Source organism: Chiloscyllium punctatum, chromosome 45, assembly GCF_047496795.1.
Source record: "Chiloscyllium punctatum isolate Juve2018m chromosome 45, sChiPun1.3, whole genome shotgun sequence".
In the NCBI taxonomy this organism is placed as follows: domain Eukaryota; kingdom Metazoa; phylum Chordata; class Chondrichthyes; order Orectolobiformes; family Hemiscylliidae; genus Chiloscyllium; species Chiloscyllium punctatum.
The window spans coordinates 61,047,641-61,068,725 of NC_092783.1; the positions used below are offsets into that span (position 1 = coordinate 61,047,641).

At 46.0% G+C, this 21,085-nt stretch overlaps 1 protein-coding gene across 2 annotated transcripts in view; it reads right to left on the reverse strand.

Moving 5' to 3' along the window:
* The window catches only part of LOC140467484 (suppressor of tumorigenicity 7 protein homolog), a 163,583-nt gene extending 144,786 nt beyond the window's left edge, over positions 1-18,797 (reverse strand). For both annotated transcript variants that reach the window (XM_072563896.1, XM_072563895.1), the window contains exon 1: positions 18,632-18,797. In XM_072563896.1, coding sequence (XP_072419997.1) covers positions 18,632-18,785 — 154 coding nt within the window. In that variant the 5' untranslated portion in view covers positions 18,786-18,797. The remainder of the gene's footprint in view (positions 1-18,631) is intronic.
* Positions 18,798-21,085: the final 2,288 nt, after the last annotated feature.

A 21,085-nucleotide genomic window follows, 5' to 3' on the forward strand; every position in this document is an offset into this window, starting at 1 on the left:
AGGCAGTGCAGGGTTCCCCTGTGGTCGTTCCCCTAAACAATAGGTATACAGCTTTGGAAACTGTTGGGGGGGACAGCCTTGCAGGTGTAAGCTGCAGTGAAGGGGTCTGTGGCTCTGAGACTCAGAAGGGAAAGGGGGAGAGGAGGAGAGCGCTAGTTATAGGGGACTCTCTAGTTAGAGGGACGGACAGGCGGTTCTGTGGACATGGGCGAGACTCTCGGATGGTTTGTTGCCTCCCGGGTGCTAGGGTCCGAGACGTCTTGGACCGTGTCTTCAGAATCCTTAAGGGGGAGGGTGTGCAGCCAGAAGTCGTGGTGCACATTGGCACCAACGACATAGGTAGGAAGAGGGGTGGGGAGGTCATTCAAGAGCTCAAGGAGTTAGGCTGGAAGCTAAAAGCTAGGACAGACAGAGTCGTCATCTCTGGGTTGTTGCCGGTGCCACGTGACAGTGAGGCAAAGAATAGGGAGAGAGTGCAGTTGAACACGTGGCTGCAAGGATGGTGTAGGAGGGAGGGCTTCCAATATTTGGACAATTGGACTGCATTCTGGGGAAGGTGGGACCTGTATAAACAGGACGGGTTGCACCTGAACCAGAAGGGCACCAATATCCTGGGGGGTAGGTTTGCTAGCGCTCTTCGGGGGGGTTTAAACTAATTTGGCAGGGGGATGGGATCCGGACTTGTAGTCCAGCAAGTAAGCTAGCTGTGTGTCAGGATGCCCAAGACTGTAGGGAGGCTGTGGAGAAGGTAGCACTGACAGGGACTACTTGCGGACACAGAGATGGGCTCAAGTGCGTATACTTCAACGCAAGGAGTATCAGAAATAAGGTGGGTGAACGTAAGGCGTGGATCGGTACCTGGGACTACGATGTTCTGGCCATCACGGAAACATGGATAGATGAGGGACAGGAATGGCTGTTGGAGGTTCCTGGTTACAGATCTTTCAGTAAGATTAGGGAGGGTGGTAAAAAAGGAGGGGGGGTGGCATTGCTAATTAGAAATGGTATAATGGCTGCAGAAAGGAAGTTTGAGGGGGATCTGCCTCTGGAGGTAGTATGGGCTGAAGTCAGAAATAGGAAAGGTGCAGTCACCTTGTTGGGTGTTTACTATAGGCCCCCCAATAGCAGCAGAGATGTGGAGAAACAGATTGGGAAACAGATTTTGGAAAGGTGCAGAAGCCACAGGGTCGTAGTCATGGGCGACTTCAACTTCCCAAATATTGATTGGAAGCTCTTTAGATCAAGTAGATTGGATGGGGCGGTGTTTGTGCAGTGTGTCCAGGAAGCTTTTCTAACGCAGTATGTAGAGTGTCCAACCAGAGGGGAGGCCATATTGGATTTGGTACTCGGTAATGAACCGGGACAAGTGGTGGGCTTGTTAGTGGGTGAACATTTTGGTGATGGTGACCACAATTCTGTGACTTTCACCTTGGTTATGGAGAGAGATAGGTGCGCACAACAAGGAAGAGTTTACAATTGGGGGAAGGGAAATTACGATGCTGTAAGACAGGATTTGAGGAGCATACGTTGGGAGCATAGGCTGTCAGGGAAGGATGTGGTGGAAATGTGGAACTTTTTCAAGGAGCAGATACGACGTGTCCTTGATATGTATGTACCGATCAGGCAGGAAAGAAATGGTCGTGTGAGGGAGCCTTGGTTGACGAGGGAGGTTGAATGTCTAGTAAAGAGAAAGAAGGAGGCTTACATAAGGTTGAGGAAACAGGGTTCAGACAGAGCAGTGGAGGGATACAGGATAGCCAGAAGGGACCTGAAGAAAGGGATTAGGAGAGCTAAGAGAGGGCATGAAAAATCCTTGGCGGATAGGATCAAGGATAACCCCAAGGCATTCTATGCGTATGTCAGAAACCTGAGAATGACGAGAACGAGGGTAGGTCCGATCAAGGACAGTAGTGGGAGACTGTGTATTGAGTCGGAAGAGATAGGAGAGGTCTTGAACAAGTACTTCTCTTCAGTATTTACGAACGAGAGGGAACGTATTGTTGAAGAGGAGAGTGTGAAACGGACTGATAAGCTAGAAGAGATACCTGTTAGGAAGGAAGATGTGTTGGACATTTTGAACAACTTGAGGATAGACAAGTCCCCCGGGCCTGACGGGATATATCCTAGGATTATGTGGGAAGCAAGAGAGGAAATTGCAGTACCGTTGGCAATGATCTTCTCGTCTTCACTGGCAACGGGGGTGGTACCAGGGGACTGGAGAGTAGCGAATGTTGTGCCCCTGTTCAAAAAAGGGAATAGGGATAACCCCGGGAATTACAGGCCAGTTAGTCTTACTTCTGTGGTAGGCAAAGTAATGGAAAGGGTACTGAGGGATAGGATTTACGAGTATCTGGAAAGACACTGCTTGATTAGGGACAGCCAGCACGGATTTGTGAAGGGTAGGTCTTGCCTTACAAGTCTTATTGAATTCTTCGAGGAGGTGACCAAGCATGTGGATGAGGGTAGAGCAGTGGATGTAGTGTACATGGATTTTAGTAAGGCATTTGATAAGGTTCCCCATGGTAGGCTTATGCAGAAAGTCAGGAGGCATGGGATAGAGGGAAATTTGGCCAATTGGATAGAAAACTGGCTAACCGGTCGAAGGCAGAGAGTGGTGGTAGATGGTAAATATTCAGCCTGGAGCCCAGTTACAAGTGGAGTTCCGCAGGGATCAGTTCTGGGTCCTCTGCTGTTTGTAATTTTTATTAATGACTTAGATGAGGGAGTCGAAGGGTGGGTCAGTAAATTTGCAGATGATACGAAGATAGGTGGAGTTGTGGACAGTGAGGAGGGCTGTTGTCGGCTGCAGAGGGACTTAGATATGATGCAGAGCTGGGCTGAGGAGTGGCAGATGGAGTTCAACCCTGCCAAGTGTGAGGTTGTCCATTTTGGAAGAACAAATAAGAATGCGGAATACAGGGTTAATGGTAGGGTTCTTAGTCAGGCGGAGGAACAGAGGGATCTTGGGGTCTATGTACATAGATCTTTGAAGGTTGCCACTCAGGTGGATAGAGTTTGTAAGAAGGCCTATGGAGTATTATCGTTCATTAGCAGAGGGATTGAATTCAAGAGTCGTGAAGTGATGTTGCAGCTGTACAGGACTTTGGTTAGGCCACAGTTGGAGTACTGTGTGCAGTTCTGGTCGCCTCACTTTAGGAAAGATGTGGAAGCTTTGGAGAGGGTGCAGAGAAGATTTACCAGGATGTTGCCTGGAATGGAGAGTAGGTCGTACGAGGATAGGTTGAGAGTTCTCGGCCTTTTTCTCGTTGGAACGGCGAAGGATGAGGGGTGACTTGATAGAGGTTTATAAGATGATCAGAGGAATAGATAGAGTAGCCAGTCAGAAACTTTTTCCCCGGGTACAACAGAGTGTTACAAGGGGACATAAATTTAAGGTGAAGGGTGGAAGGTATAGGGGAGATGTCAGGGGTGGGTTCTTTACCCAGAGTGTGGTGGGGGCATGGAATGCGCTGCCCGTGGGAGTGGGAGAGGCAGAATCATTGGCGACCTTTAAGCGGCATTTGGATAGGTACATGGATGGGTGCTTAATCTAGGTTAGAAGTTCGGCACAACATCGTGGGCCGAAGGGCCTGTTCTGTGCTGTATTGTTCTATGTTCTATGTTCTATGTAATGTTCTCTGACATACTTTCAAAAGCATTGAGTGGCACCCAGATTAGACGTCCCAGAAATGGCAAAGTCTTCAATGTGAGGAGGCTTCAAGCCAAGGCCATTATGCATGAAACTGTTTTGTGACCTGCTTTTCACCTTTGATCATGTCTTCAATGCCTGTTCAGAACAAGAAATGCAACATAGCATATATTGCTTCTCACCTACATGTGGTAACACCAATCTCATCTTTGAATGGGGCAGGGGTAGCTCATTTAGTTGGACACCTGGTTGGTAATGCAAAGTTTTTTTATTCATTTAGTGGGATGTGAATGTCATTGGCTGGCTGGCCAGAATTTATTGTCCATCCCTCGCTGCCCTTGAGAAGGTGATGGTGAGCTGCTTTCTTGAACTACTGACATCGGTCATGGGCAAGTTGTTGGAGGGAATCCTGAGGGACAGGATGTAGATGTACTTGGAAAGGCAAGGACTGATTAGGGATAGTCAACATGGTTTTGTGCGTGGGAAATCATGTCTCACAAATTTGATTGAGTTTTTTGAAGAAGTAACACAGAGGATTGACGAGGGCAGAGCGGTAGATGTAATCTATATGGACTTCAGTAAGGCGTTCGACAAGGTTCCCCATGGGAGACTGATTAGCAAGGTTAGATCTCACGGAATACAGGGAGAACTAGCCATTTGGATACAGAACTGGCTCAAAGGTAGAAGACAGAGGGTGGTGGTAGAGGGTTGTTTTTCAGACTGGAGGCCTGTGACCAGTGGAGTGCCACAAGGATTGGTGCTTGGTCCACTACTTTTTGTCATTTATATAAATGATTTGGATGTGAGCATAAGAGGTATAGTCAGTAAGTTTGCAGATGACACCAAAATTGGAGGTGTAGTGGACAGTGAAGAAGGTTACCTAGAGTACAACAGGATCTGGACCAGATGAGCCAATAGGCTGAGAAGTGGCAGATGGAGTTTAATTCAGATAAATGCGAGGTGCTGTATTTTCGGAAAGCAAATCTTAGCAGGACTTGTACACTTAATGGTAAGGTCCTAGGGAATGTTGCTGAACAAAGATTTTGGAGTGCAGGTTCATAGCTCCTTGAAAGTGGAGTCGCAGTTAGATAGGATAGTGAAGAAGGCGTTTGGTATGCTTTCCTTTATTGGTCAGAGTATTGAGTACAGGAGTTGAGAGGTCATGTTGCGGCTGTACAGGACATTGGTTAGACCACTGTTGGAATATTGCTTGCACTTTTGGTCTTCTTCCTATTGGCAAGATGTTGTGAAACTTGAAAGGGTTCAGAAAAGATTTACAAGGATGTTGTCAGGGTTGGGGAATTTGAGCTATAGGGAGAGGCTGAACAGGCTGGGGCTGTTTTCCCTGGAGTGTCGGAGGCTTAGGGGTGACCTTATAGAGGTTTACAAAATTATGAGAGGCATGGATAGGATAAATAGGCAAAGTTTTTTCCCTTGGGTTGGGGAGTCCAGAACTAGAGGGCATAGGTTTAGGGTGAGAGGGGAAAGATATAAAAAAGAGACCTAAGGGGCAACTTTTTCACACAGAGGGTGGTACGTATATGGAATGAGCTGCCAGAGGAAGTGCTGAAGTCTGGTACAACTGCAACATTTAAAAAGCATTTGGATGGGTATATGATGGGTATATATAGGGTTTGGAGGGATGTGGGCCGGATGCTGGCAGGTGGGACTAGATTGGGTTGGGATGTCTGGTTAGCATGGAGGGTTGGACCCAAGAGTCTGTTTCCGTGCTGTACATCTCTAACCACTGCAATCCACTTGCTGTAGATAGACCAACAATGTCATTAGGGAGGGAATTCCAGGATTTTGACCCAGCAACAGTGAAAGAACGGCGATATATTTCCAAGTCAGGATGGTGAGTGACTTGGAGGGGAAGTTGAAGGTGGTGGTGGTCTCATATGTCTGCTGCCCTCGTCCTTTTAGATGGAACTGGTCGTGGGTTTGGAAGGTGCTGTCTGAGGATCTTTGGTGAATTTCTGCAGTAGATAGTACACACTGCTGCTACTGAGCGTTGGTGGAGGAGGAAGTGTATGGTGTCAAGCTCCTTGAATGTTGTTGGGGCTGCACTCATCCAGACAAGTGGGGAGTATTCCATCACACTCCTGATTTGTGCCTTATAGATAGTGGACAGGCTTTGAGGAGTCAGGAGGTGAGTTGCTTGTCACAGTATTCCTAGCTTCTGACCTGCTCTCGTAGCTACTTCATTTATGTGGTGAGTCCAGTTGAGTTTCTAGTCAATAATAACCCCAAGGATATTGATGTTGAGGGATTCAGTGATGGTAATACCAGTGATTGCCATGGGGCAGTGGTTAGATTGTCTCCTATTCATGATGATCATAGCCTGGCATTTTTGTGGTGCAAAGGTGTCCAGGTTTGGTGCATTTGAACATGGACTGCTTCAGTATCTGAGGAATCGCAAATTGTGCTGAACGTTGTGCAACCATCAGCGAACATCCCCACTTCTGACCTTATGATCGAGGAAAGGTCATTGATAAAGCAGCTTAAGATAGTTGGGATGAGGACACTACCCTGAGGAACACCTGCAGAGATGACCTGGAGCTGAGATGACTGACCTCTCTATAACAGCAACAGGTTCAAGTCAGAGGTTAGAAATTCTGTAGTAAGTAGCTTACCTACTTCCTCAATGTCTGTCCACCATCTACAAAACACAAATCAGGAATGTAATGGAATATTCTTCATTCAGTAAAATAGGCACAGATCCAGCAACACTTGAAGCTTAACAGCATCCAAAACAAAGCAGCTCACCTAATTAGCTTCATGTTTGCCACCTTCCATATTAATCCCTTTCATCACCAATGCACAATGACAGTATCATGTACCGTCTGCAAGATACACTGCAGAAGCTCACCAAGATTCCTTTGAAAGCACTTTCAAAACGACAACCTCAACATCACCTCCTACAAGTTCCCCTCCAAGTCACACACCATCCTGACTTAGAACCACAGTATGTGATCATTCCCTTACAGTCATTGGCTTAAAAATGTGGAATTCTCTGCCAATTGCACTGTGGGTATCCCGAGATTTCAAAGACTGCAGGAGTTCACAAAGTGGCTCATCACTACCTCAAGATAAATTAGGCACAAACAATCGATGTTAACAAAGTGAATGACAACTGCACCCCTTGAATGAATAAATTTCAAAAAGAAACAAATCCTAAATTATCTTTCTCTTGACTGAGAATCAGAATGTTTGTCTCACTTTTACAAGATACAACCTGCTAGTGCTGCCTTAACTAATCTAACTCAACTAGGGCAACCAATTCAGCACTCTGTTTGACTGAGGTATACACTTGTAACTTACTGACCCGGCTGTATCTCCACCCTAATTCTTGATTTCAGTCCTCAGCTCTTTCATTCCTTCTCACCAAAACACTCTCTTAATTTACTCTTAAATATGGAAAAGAAACAAAACAAAACAATCCTACTTGTAAAAATCTTCAACTCCCGTAATAACATTGGAAATAGTGGGACTTGATTTCCAATGTGTTATTCTAGCCCCTCGCCAGAATAACACATTCAAAATTTGCCTCTCTTTTAGACCGGAATAAAAGAATGCACAGATCAATGGATGGAAATTAAGAAGGGCAGATATTGCATAGTCAAGAATATGGTGCTGGAAAAGCACAGCAGGTCAGGCAGCTTCCGAAGAGCAGGAAAATCAATGTTTCAGGCATAAGCCCTTCATCAGATATTGCATAGTAGTAAACCACCACATAGAAATCAACTGACAATTTCAGGTATTTATGCATCACGTGTGGAGACAAAATAATTGAACACCAAAAGACACAGGGATAGGTTAAGAGCATTCAGGCCATTCCACTCCTATAATCAAGGCAACCTAACTCCACATACCAAATTTTTTTTCCTTATCTTTTAAAAGCTTTCAAAGATATTGGCAAACCTGGTTCAGACTGTAATTAACAGTATTCTGAGCATTAACTACTACTCGTATAAGAGTAGTGAACTTCTACCACAATGCAAGTGCAGTAATAGTTCTGAACAGATAATAGAAGGCCACCAATGCTCAAGAGAGCTTGGCCTTAGCAAACCACTGACAATGATCTCAGCATCGTAGGAACTTGATATCCACATCATGACAGAATATTGGTTGTGTACCAACACACACACACTTTTGTTTGAAACTACATGTCCCAAAACTATGTATATGTAAAAGATCAAGATAATGATTTAAAAATCAACTTTTGACAATTGAGAAAATATATTGCAATACAGTGTCACTGTTTGTACGACTACAGCCTGGCATACAAACAAACAGATATTCAAATCAGGATGAAAAAAAAATCACAAAATAGCAGCAGAAGTGAAACCTAAGTATGTGTGTCAATAATGGGAGGAGATTGTGTAGCAGTATTGTCACTGGATAATCAGAGACTGAGGTAATGCTCTGGGGACCTTTGTATTCAAATCTCACCAAAGTTTAGGGGAAAAAATATCTGGAATTACAGTCTAATGATCATTCGAAATTATTGTCAATTGTCATCAGGTTCATTAATGTCCTTGAGCAAAGGAGACATACATTTAAGGTGAGAGGGAGAAATTTCAAAGGAGATGTGAGGGTCAAGTTTTTTTAAACACAGTGGTAGGAGTCTGGAACAAACTGGGCGGGTGTGGTGGTGAAGGCAGATATGATGGGGGAGCTTAAGGACCTTTTAGATAAACATGGAATGGAGGGATCGGGACAAGGATATGCAGAAGGGATTAGTTTAATTTGACGTGATGTTTGGCACAACATTGTGCTGTTGTTCCTGTGCTGTTCTGTTCTATGTTCTATGAAGTAAATCTGCCTTCCCTACCTGGGTGAGCACAGGAATGTTCTTGATTGAACTTAAGCAATAAATGCTGGTTGAGTCAGCAAAGCCCACACTCCACCAGAGTAAAAACATTCCAACTTGTTCATCACAACCTTTATTGCACACAAATTTCATTAGATGGAGTTCACATCAGGATAATAAGTACTTGATCCAAGTTAACCTTTGTGCTGACTGTACCCATTCCCATCTGCAATGGAGAGGAAACGGTTTCATTTCCATCTGTTCTCAAATCACCTGGGAACTACTGCATGCAATTGGTGGGGAAATTAAATATTAAAAAGCAATTTAGGCACAATACGCAAGAGATGAAAAAACTAGGCAGCACTGTATTAAATGAGTAATGTAACGAGTTATGCATTTATCTGATGAATACTTTATAAGTGCCAGGAGGTATAAAACAATTAGATCCCAAGGTAAATTTTGTATAAAAAATATCCAGCGCTAAAACAAGCAGAGAAATGAGAGCACCCAGGTGGTAATGCCTACCCTCCAGACCACCTTCCAAGAATACCCTTCCTTCATTTCATGTCCATAGTCAGAGGCAGAGCTGAGATCACAAGATAAGGTACTATTTTTCTCACTTTTCCGGACCACAAATAATCTTTTAGTATCAGTAGTGGTGCCTCAACCAGCATTTAATATCACCAGATCACAGTATATATGTGCTCGCAATGAGGACATAGGATGTAGGAACAGAAATAGGGCCTTTGAATCAACTCCAACATTCAATGAGATCATGACTGATGTGATAATCCTCACCTGCTTGACTGCCTTGTACTCAGACTCTATGATTCTCTCACTTATTAAAAATCAGTCTGTCTCAGCCCTGAATACACTTAACGAATGAGCCTCAACAGTCCTTTGCAGTAATGAATCCACAGCCAGGATCAACCGAGTGAATCTTCTCTAACTTGCCTCCAATATAGGTATATCTTTCTTTAGATTAGGAGACCATAACTGTGCACAATTTTCTATATGTAGTCTTACTAATGCCTTGTATGGCTTTAGCAACACTTCCGTATTTTTATACTCCATTCCATTTTAAATTAAACCAACATTACATTTCCCTTCTGGATGCTAGCTTTTTGTGATTTTTTTGTTGTATCAGGTTTTGGAGACTTATTGGCTTTCAGCCCCATTAGTTTCCCCAGCACATTTTCAGGAGTGGTAGTTACTGTATTTATTTCCTCTCCCCCTTTTGCTCATTGATTACATTGCTATTAGCATCTTCAATGCGGAAGACTGATGCAAAGTATTTATTCAATTCATTTGCCATTTCCTGATTCACCATTATTATTTCCCAAGCCTCATTCCCTAAGGGGGTCTATGTTCATTTTTACCTCTCTCTACTTTTTCACACATTTAATAAAGGTTTTGCTATCAATTTTGATATTACTTGGAAGTTCACATACTAAGGTTGGTTTCTCCCATTTCATTATTTTTTGATCATCTCTTGTTGTTTGGCAGAGAAAAGAGAACAAGATGGCAATGCATACCCTTCACTTCACCTTCCCAAAGTACCCCTACTTCATATCACATCCACCGTTACAGGTAGAACTGACAGCACAAGATAAGGCATAATCTTATTATTCTGGACCATAAATAATCTGTCAGCATTAATACTGTTGCCTGAACCAGCATTTAATATGACTTAATCACAATAAGTACTTGTTCGAGACTAAAAAAATGCAGTAGCAGAAACAGGCCCATTGATTCTGCACTCCCATTTTATTTAGTCATCTCATGTTGGTTATTAAAACTTTCTCAATCCTCTGCTTTTCCATTAATCTTTACCATACTGTACATTTGTCTTTCAACTTGAAGCTATCCTTAACTTACGAATCGAAATAACTGCAACTGCTGGAAATCAAAAACGGAAATGGCTGGAAAAGCTTAGCAGATCTGTCAGCTTCTGTGGAGAGAAATCAGAGTTGACACTTTGGGTGCAGTGACTCTTCCACAGAACTGAAGGGTCACTGGACCGGAAATGTTAACTCTGATTTCTCTCCACAGATGCTGCCAGACCTGCTGAGCTTTTCCAATAATTTCTGTTTTTGTTTCAGCTATCCTTCACTTGTTTGATAAACCATCACAGGTTTATCCCCTTCCGAGATTCCTTCTTACTCACTAGGATAGACCTTTGTTGTCAGCCATGTACTATTTTCTTAACGAGGTAAAAACAATAACTGCAGATGCTGGAAACCAAATTCTGGATCAGTGGTGCTGGAAGAACACAGCAATTCAGGCAGCATCCAACGAAGGGCTTTTGCCCGAAACGTCGATTTCGCTGCTCGTTGGATACTGCCTGAATTGCTGTGCTCTTCCAGCACCACTGATCCAGAATCTATTTTCTTAACGGTCTGCCATTGCTCCTCAAACACTTTGTTAATTTCCTCTCCCAGTCCACTTCAGCTAGATCTGCCCTCAGTTCTTTCTAATGCCACTTATTTAAGTTTAGCACAGTTGTTTCCAACCCAAGTTTCTCACTCTCAAACCGAATTCTAAATTCTATCATGTTGTGGTCACAGTTTTGATCAGAAATGATTAATTAAACGTGTCTTGTTACATTCTAGAAGATCAAAATAACCTAAGCCCTGCTTGAAGCCATGGCATATAGTTCTAGGAAATTGTCTCAAATACACAATTAATTCTTCCTTGTTGGCAACCTCTGCAAATTTGATTATTTCAATGTGCATAAAGATGAGAGTCACCCATAATTAATATTTCGCCTTTTTTACATGCCATTATCTTCTTATTTATTCTATATTCCACTGTATAGGCCCTATTAGGGGGTCGTTAGACTACTCCCACCAGCTTCTTCCTTCTCTTGTCATTTCTTACCTCCACTCATATGGATTCTATATCTTCCAAACCAAGATCATTGCTTAATATCATATTTATTCTATCCCTTACTTACAAAACATCTCCATCACCCTTTCTTTCCTGTCTATCATTTCAAAGTCACATAACCCTGAATATTACAATGGGCCAGGAACTGAAGTGTTTGGATGTGTATGCCAGTACCGTTAATCCACTGATTGTGGACAGCAGTGACTGCATCCATCTAATAGTGTGTTTGTGCCAGTATTTATATCCCAGTAAAGATATTCAAAGGATGTGCAACATTGCCACTGTCTATATTCTACTGCGAGGCATTGACTGTATATCAGTCACTCCACACACTGAACAATTTCTCTTTTAACTCCTCTCACTTTCTGCAGATCAAAGCGGTGGCTGTGGGTATCTGCTCAGGCCCCAGTCATGCCTGTATCACTGTGGGATACCTGGAACATTCCATGTTCCAGTCCGATTTCGGGTCCCACATACAATTCTTTCTCCAGTATATTGATGATATCATTGATGCTGCTTCCCTCTCTCATTCAGAATTGGAAACATTTATCATTTCGTTTCTAATTTTGACCCCACTCTCACCTTCACCTGGCCCATCTCTGCCTCCTCCCTTCCTTGACATCTGTTTCCATTTCTGGGGATAGGCTAGCAACCGACATCCACCACAAATCCAGTGACTCCCACAGTTACCTTGACTATTCATTCTCACACTCTGCTTCATAGAGTCATAGAGATGTACAGCACGGAAACAGACCCTTCAGTCCAACTCGTCCATGCCAACCAGATATCCCAACCCAATCTAGTCCCACCTGCCAGCACCCAGCCCATATCCCTCCAAACCCTTCCTATTCATATATCCATCCAAATGCCTCTTAAATGTTGCAATTGTACCAGCCTCCACCACATCCTCTGGCAGCTCATTCCATACACATACTATCCTCTGTGTGAAAAAGTTGCCCCTTAGGTCTCTTTTATATCTTTCCCCTCTCTAGTTCTGGACTCCCCGATCCCAGGGAAAAGACTTTGTCTATTTATCCTATCCATGCCCCTCATAATTTTGTAAACCTCTATAAAGTCATCTCTCAGCCTCCGACGCTCCAGGGAAAACAGCCCCAGCCAGTTCAGCCTCTCCCTGTAGCTCAGATCCTCCAACCCTGGCAACATTCTTGTAAATCTTTTGTGAACCCTTTCAAGTTTCACAACATCTTTCCGATAGGAAGGAGACCAGAACTGCATGCAATATTCCAACAGTCCACTGCAGTGGCCAGTATATTGGGTCCAAGTCGATGTGCTTATTGATTGAATCTGTGGATGAATGCCATGCCTCTAGGAATTCCCTGGCTGTTCTCTGTTTGGCTTGTCCTACGATAGTAGTGTTGTCCCAGTCAAACTCATGTTGCTTGTCATCTGAATGTGTGGCTATATACCGACCACTGCAGCAGACAGCTGGAACTGACAACCGGAAGCAGCAGATACAAATCACTATAAATGCCGGAGGAAACATCACAGAAGCGCTTCACAGGAGGCTCCCAAGCACTGAGGATGTCACCTAGACAGGGGACGAAACGTCTGCAACACAAATTCCCAGCTTGGCGAACAGAACCACAACAATGAACACCCGAGCTACAAATCTTCGCCCAAACTTTGAATACTGATTGTAACTTAGTGTAACCTGTCTCTAGTCTGAGTACATAAGAGATGCTGCCAAATCCAAGTTCCTGAATTACAACAAAACTTCTGATATCCCAATAACTAAATCACAATGCATGAGTGTGTAACTACATCCCAGTGTCAAGTTTGACAGCAATTCTCACACCACGTTGCAAAATTCCACTGTTATCGTCTCCCAGTTATATATAACAGAATGACTAAATCCAAGTCTTTGTATCCCATCAACTATTGTTGTGGTTCTGTTCGCCGAGCTGGGAATTTGTGTTGCAGACGTTTCGTCCCCTGTCTAGGTGACATCCTCAGTGCTTGGGAGCCTCCTGTGAAGCGCTTCTGTGATGTTTCCTCCGGCATTTATAGTGGTTTGTATCTGCTGCTTCCGGTTGTCAGTTCCAGCTGTAGAGGAAGCGGCAGATTCAAACCACTATAAATGCCAGAGGAAACATCACAGAAGCGCTTCACAGGAGGCTCCCAAGCACTGAGGATGTCACCTGGACAGGGGACAAAACGTCTGCAACACAAATTCCCAGCTCGGTCAACAGAACCACAACAACGAGCACCCGAGCTACAAATCTTCTCACAAACTCCCATCAACTATCTCCCACTTCAATGCCTCCCAGCTCAGTCATTTTGTCCATGTGTATATGGGATGAAGAGAAAGCAAGACAGGAGGTATAGTCTCTGTGTCCCAGTGTGACAGAGAGGGGAGATGCCAATAGTGGGCAGAGTTGAGCTCCATATTTAAGGAAGGAAGTGCTGACCTTAGAAAGGGTACAGAGGAGGTTTGCAAAAATGATTCCAGGAATGAAGGGCTCGCCATAAGAGGGGCAGTTGAGGACTCTGAATGTGTACTCAATGGAATTTACAAGGATAAGGGGTGATCTCATTGAAACCTACTGAGAGGCCTGGATAGAGTTGGTGTGGAGAAGATGTTTTCACAAGTAGGAGAGACTAGAACCCAAGGGCACAACCTCAGGGCAAAGGGAAGGCCCTTTTTCCCTAGATGAGGAGGAATTTCTTCAGCCAGAGGGTGGTTGATGTGAGGAACTTACTGCCATAGAAGGACGTGGAGGGCAAGTTATTGAGTGTATTCAAGACAGAGATAGATAGGTTCTTGATTAGTAAGAGGATCAAAGGCTACTGGTAGAAGGCAGGAGAATGACCCCATTCATAAGAGTGGATACTACTCTTAATGTGATCCCAGTCCTACTTGATCCCATTCCTGGTCTGGTCCCACTCCCATTTGATCCCACTCCCTGTGTGGTCCCAGTCCCAGTGGATCCTACCAGTAGTGTTATCCCAGTCCCAATGGATCCCATTCCCTGTGTGGCCGCACTCCCATTGGATTCCATTTCCCCAAGTGGTCCCAGACCTAGTAGATCCCATTCTCTATGTGGTCCCAATCCCAGAGCTCCCCATTCTCTGTGTTCCCACTCCCAGTGGATCCCATTCCCTGTGTGGTCCCAACCCAGTGGATTCCAATGTTATCGTCTAGATAACCAAAAGGTTAGTCAAAGAGACAGATATTTTACGGATTAAAGGAGAAAGAAGGACATGGAAGATATAGAATGTGGGGAAATAGATGGTGACACCATGAAAAATGTCCATATTACAGAGGTGGAGATGCTGGATATAGGACTTGATCAGGTGTGCCTGCTAATGTGATACCACTTTTTAAGAAAGGTGGTAAGAAAAAGCCAGGGAACCATAGACCGGTGAGCCTGACACCTGTGATGGGCAAGTTGTTGGAGGGAATCCTGAGGGACAGGATTTACAAGTATTTGGAAAGGCAAGGACTGATTAGGGATAGTCAGCATGGCTTTGTGGTGGGAAAACAAACTTGATTGAATTTTTTGAAAAAGTAACAAAGAGGATTGATGAAAGCAGAGCAGTGTACGTGACTTATATGGAGTTCAGTAAGGCGTTTGGGAGACTGGTTAGCAAGGTTAGATCTCACAGAATACAGGGAGAACTAGCCATCCGGATACAGAACTGGCTCAAAGGTAGAAGACAGAGGGTGGTGGTGGAGGATTGCTTTTCAGATAGGAGGCCTGAGAACAGTGGTGTGCCACATGCACCAGCGCTGAATCTATTACTTTTTGCCATTTATATAAATGATTTGGATGTGACCATAAGAGGTATAGTTAGTAAGTTTGCAGGTGACACCAAAATGGGAGATGTAGTGGACAGCGAAGAAGGTTACCTCAAACTACAACGGGATCTTGATCAGATGAGCCAATGGGCTGAGCTGTGGCAGATGGAGTTTAATTTAGATAAATGTGAGGTGCTGCATTTTGGAATAGCAAATCAGAACAGGACTTACACACTGAATGGTAAAGTCCTAGGGAATGTTGCTGAACAAAGAGACCTTAGAGTGCAGTTTCATAGTTCCTTGAAAGTGGAGTCGTTGGTGGATAGGATAGTGAAGAAGGCATTTGGTATGCTTTATTTTATTGGGCACAGCATTGAGTATAGGAATTGGGAGGTCATGTTACGGCTGTAGAGGACATTGGTTAGGCCAGTTTGGAATATCGTGTACAGTTCTGGTCTCCTTCTGCTCGGAAGGATGTCGTGAAACGTGAAAGGGTTCAGAAAAGATTTACAAGGATGTTGCCAGTGTTGGAGGATTTGAGCTATGGGGAGAGGCTGAATAGGCCAGGGCTGTTTTCCCTGGAGTATTGGAGGCTAAGGGGTGACTTTATAGAGGTTTTTGAAATCATATGGGGCTTGCATAGGATAAACATACAAAGTCTTTTCACTTGCATGGGAGAGTCCAGAACTATAGTGAATAGGTTTAGACTGAGAGGGGAAAGATGTAAAAGAGACCTAAGGGGCAACTTTTTCACGCAGAGAGTCGTGCATAAATGGAATGAGCTGCCAAAGGAAGTGGTGGAGGCTGATACAATTGCAGCATTTAAAAGGCATCTGGATGAGCTTATGAATAGGAAGGATTTAGAGAGCTATGGGCCAAGTGCTGGCAAATAGGACTAGATTAGGTCCAGATATTTGGTTGGAATGAGTCAAGATTACAGTGGTGCTGGAAAAGCACAGCAGGTCAGGTAGCATCCGAGGAGCAGGAAAATCAATGTTTCGGGCAAAAGCCCTTCATCATTTGGTCGGAATGGACAAGTTCGACTGAAGGGTCTGTTTCAGTGCTGTACATTTCTATGACTCTACGACTCTGTGTCCTAGTCCTACTGGATCCCATTCTCTGTGTGGTCCCAGTCCCAGTGGATCCCATTCCCTGTGTGGTCCCAGACCCAGAGGATCCCATTCTCTGTGCGGTCCCAGTCCCAGTGGATCCCATTCTCTGTGCGGTCCCAGTCCCAGTGGATCCCATTCCCTGTGCAGTCCCAGTGTATCCCATTCCCTGTGTTGTCCCAGTCCCAGTGGATCCCATTCCCTGTGTGGTACCAGTCCCAGTGGATCCCATTATCTGTGTCGACGAGGTCCAAGTGGATCCCATTCCCCGTATGGTCCCAGTGGATCCCATTTCTCATATGGTCCTAGTCCCAATGGATCCCATTCCCCATGTGGTCCCAGTCCCAGTGGGTCCCATTCCCTGTGTGGTCCCAGTCCGAGCGAATTCCATTCCCTGTGTGGGCCCAGAGCCATTGGATCCCATTCCCTGTGTTGTCCCAGTCCCAGTGGATCCCATTCTCTGTGTATGGTCCCAGTCCCAGTGGATCCCATTCCCTTTGTGGTACCAGTCCCAGTGGATCCCATTACCTGTGTCGACCAAGTCCAAGTGGATCCAATTCCCAGTGTGGTCCCAGAGCCAGTGGATCCCATTCCCCGTGTGGTCCCAGTCCCAATGGATTCCATTCCCTGTGTTGTCCTAGTCCCAGTGGATCCCACTCCCAATTGATACCATTCCCTGTGCAGTCCCAGTCCAAGTGGATTCCATTCCCTGTGGTCCTAGACCCAGTGGATCCCATTCCCCGTGTGGTCCCAGTGGATCCCGTTTCCAGTTGATCCCACTCGCAGTGGATCCCATTCCCCATGTGGTCCCAGAGGATCCCATTCCCAGCTGATCCCACTCCCAGTGGATCCCATTCCCTGTGCAATCCCAGTCCCAGTGGATTCCATTCCCTGTGTGATCCTAGACCCAGTGGGTCCCATTCCCAGTGTGGTCCTAGACCCAGTGGGTCCCATTCCCAGTGTGGTCCGAGACCCAGTGGGTCCCATTCCCTGTGTGGTCCCAGAAGTTCCCATTCCCAGCTGATCCCATCCCCTGTGCAGTCCCAGTCCCAGTGGATTCCATTCCCTGTGTGTCCCAGACCAAGTGGATTCCATTCCCTGTGTGTCGCAGTCCCAGTGGATCCCATTCCCCGTGTGTCCCAGTCCCAGTGGATTCCATTCCCCGTGTGTCCCAGATCCCGTGGATCCCATTCCCCATGTGGTCCCAGACCCCGTGGATCCCATTCCCCATGTGGTCCCAGAGGATCCCATTCCCGGCTGATCCCACACCCAGTGGATCCCATTCCCTGTGCAGTCCCAGTCCCAGTGGATTCCATTCCCTGTGTGTCCCAGACCCAGTGGATTCCATTCCGTGTGTGGTCCTACACCCAGTGGGTCCCATTCCCTGTGTGGTCCCAGTGGTTCCCATTCCCAGCTGATCCCACTCCCAGTGGATCCCATTCCCAGCTGATCGCATTCCCTGTGCAGTCCCTGTCCCAGTGGATTCCATTCCCCGTGTGTCCCAGACCCAGTGGATCCCATTCCCCGTGTGTCCCAGTGGATCCCATTCCCCGTGTGTCCCAGACCCAGTGGATCCCATTCCCCGTGTGTCCCAGACCCAGTGGATCCCATTCCCCGTGTGTCCCAGTGGATCCCATTCCCCGTGTGTCCCAGACCCAGTGGATCCCATTCCCCGTGTGTCCCAGACCCAGTGGATCCCATTCCCCGTGTGTCCCAGTGGATCCCATTCCCCGTGTGTCCCAGACCCAGTGGATCCCATTCCCCGTGTGTCCCAGTGGATCCCATTCCCCGTGTGTCCCAGACCCAGTGGATCCCATTCCCTGTGTGTCCCAGACCCAGTGGATCCCATTCCCCGTGTGTCCCAGTGGATCCCATTCCCCGTGTGTCCCAGACCCAGTGGATCCCATTCCCCGTGTGTCCCAGACCCAGTGGATCCCATTCCCCGTGTGTCCCAGTGGATCCCATTCCCCGTGTGTCCCAGACCCAGTGGATCCCATTCCCCGTGTGTCCCAGACCCAGTGGATCCCATTCCCCGTGTGTCCCAGTGGATCCCATTCCCCGTGTGTCCCAGACCCAGTGGATCCCATTCCCCGTGTGTCCCAGACCCAGTGGATCCCATTCCCCGTGTGTCCCAGTGGATCCCATTCCCCGTGTGTCCCAGACCCAGTGGATCCCATTCCCCGTGTGTCCCAGACCCAGTGGTATGGGAAGGGTCTTGCTGACGTCACTGGCCCAGCCAAGATGGCGGTCGGTGAGGCGGGGGGGGGAGGTACGCGGCCGTCCCCCTCAGGAGGTGGTGAACGCGGAGCCCGACACCGGGGGAGGGGGAAGAGGAGAGAGTGGGCGGGGAGAGAGTGACAGTGAGCCGGCAGGGACACTGACCGGGACCCGGGCTGTCCGCTGCCTCTTACCGGCGCTGAGGTTCTCGTGGAGTTTGAGCGGCGCCCGCAGGATGTAGAGGAGGCCCAGCACGAGGACGAACCAGAGCGCCCACAGGTAGGTCCACGACCAACTGACACACCGCTTTAACCGCTCGACAATTCCCGCCGAGCCGCCGTCCGCCATGTTTACCCGGCCGGCCGGTCTGAGGGATTGTGGGATACTGGAGGAGTCCTCCTCCAGGCACAGGGACTGGTGCAGACTCAACCATCAGCCCAGCTGTCAGCACAGAAACTCTCACAGACTTGGAGCCTTTCACACTCACTCATACATACAATCTCTATCACACAGATACTCACAACTCCCCACCTCAGACAAACACACACATATATTTGTGAGGTGAATTTTTACTTTGCCCAAAAACTGCATGAATCCATGTAAGACATTGTTAACTCGTTTTTTTTTAAGATTAGAATCAGTCTAAACAGTATGGAGTTTGCACATTCTTCCCATGTCTGCGCGGGTTTCCCATTCCCAGCTGATCCCACTCCCAGTGCTCCAGTTTCCTCCCACAGTCAAAGATGTGCAGGTCAGGTGAATAGGCCATGCTAAATTGGGTTACTCTTTGGAGGGTCCGTGTGGACTCATTGTGCCGAAGGGCCTGTTTCTACACTGTAGCGAATCTAATCTAATCAAACAGCACACAGGGAGCTAACATATTATCTGGGTTGACACCAATTTAAAAAAAAAGTTTTGTGATTCACATATGAAAGAAAGTAACATGGTCACTAACAGGTGAGAGACTTAACAAACAAAGGTATTTTTCAATGTATAATTTCAGTTACATCACACTGTAAACTTTTGCTATAAATTCTGTCTTATAATGGTGTTCTCCACAACCACCTGATGAAGGAGTGGTGCTCTGAAAGCTAGTGCTTCCAATTAAACCTGTTGGACTATAACCTGGTGTTATGTGATTTTTAACTTTGTATACCCCAGTCCAACACTGGCATTTCCAAATCATGTTCCTCAAACCTGCACTCTCGTGATGTGGTGGTCCCTACCTCTTATCCAGGAGCATGGGTTCAAGTCCCACCTGCTCCAGAGGTGTGTAACAACGTCCCTCTGAACGGGCTGATTAAGAAATTCTGCATTCTTGTGGCAAAATGAACAATTGGATAAAAAGGTATGATGAAAATGTTGCAGTCACTCTTGAGGGAGGAAGGTTAGTCAGCAGAGAGGAGACTGGTCACAGAACTGGAAAGTTAATAGTAGCAAGTTTTTAGAAGATTTGTAGCTCAGGTTGAGGCTTTGGATGTAGGTTTGCTCGCTGAGCTGGAAGGTTCATTCCTAGATATTTTGTTACCTTACTAGGTAACATCTTCAGTGGGCCTCAGATGAAGCAGTGCTGAAAATTCCTGCTTTCTATTTATATGTTTGGGCTTCTTTGGGTTGGTGATGTCATTTCCTGTGGTGAAGTCACTTCCGGTACCTTTTCTCAGGGGGTGGTAGATGGGATCTAACTCGATGTGTTTGTTGATAGAGTTCCGGTTGGAATGCCATGCTTCTAGGAATATCCGTGCATGTCTTTGTTTGGCTTGTCCTAGGATTGGTGTGTTGTCCCAGTCGAAGTAGTGTCCTTCCTCATCCATATGTAAGGATACTAGTGAGAAAGGGTCATGTCTTTTTGTGGCTAGTTGGTGGCTAGTTTTCTGCCTGTTTGTCCAATGTAGTGTTTGTTACAGTCCTTGCACGGTATTTTGTAAATAACATTAGTTTTAATCATTGTCTGTACAGGGTCTTTCAAGTTCATTTGCCGCTGTTTTAGTGTGTTGGTGGACTACCATGATGCCAGGAGTTCAGAGTAGTCTGGTAGTCATTTCAGAGATGCATCAGATTTAGAACACCCACAAACTAAGCTGCATCAGAACATTATTTCAACGAGCCAACACACACTGCAGCACAGAAGAACTACGCAGAGCAGAGGAAAATCACCTATACCATGTATTCAAAAAGAATGGGTACCCAATGAACACAGTCCACTGATTCCTCAGCAACAAACCCAAACAAGTGAACAAAACACGTCCAGAAACCCGAGCCACTCTCCCCTACATCAAAGACATCTCTGAAATGGCTGGCAGACTACTCGTATCCCTTGGCATCATGGTAGCCCACACACCCACCAATACACTAAAACAGCAGCTCATGAACTTGAAAGACCCGATACAGACAACGAGCAAAACTAACATCATTTACAAAATACCGTGCAGGGACTGTAACAAACACTACATTGGAAAAACGGGCAGAAAACTAGCCACCAGGTTACATGAACACCAACTAGCCACAAAAAGACATGACCGTCTCTCACTAGTATCCTCACATACGGATGAGGAAATACACCACTTCAACTGGGACAACGCATCCATCCTAGGACAAGCCAAACAAAGATATGCACGAGAATTCCTAGAGGCACAGCAGTCCAACTG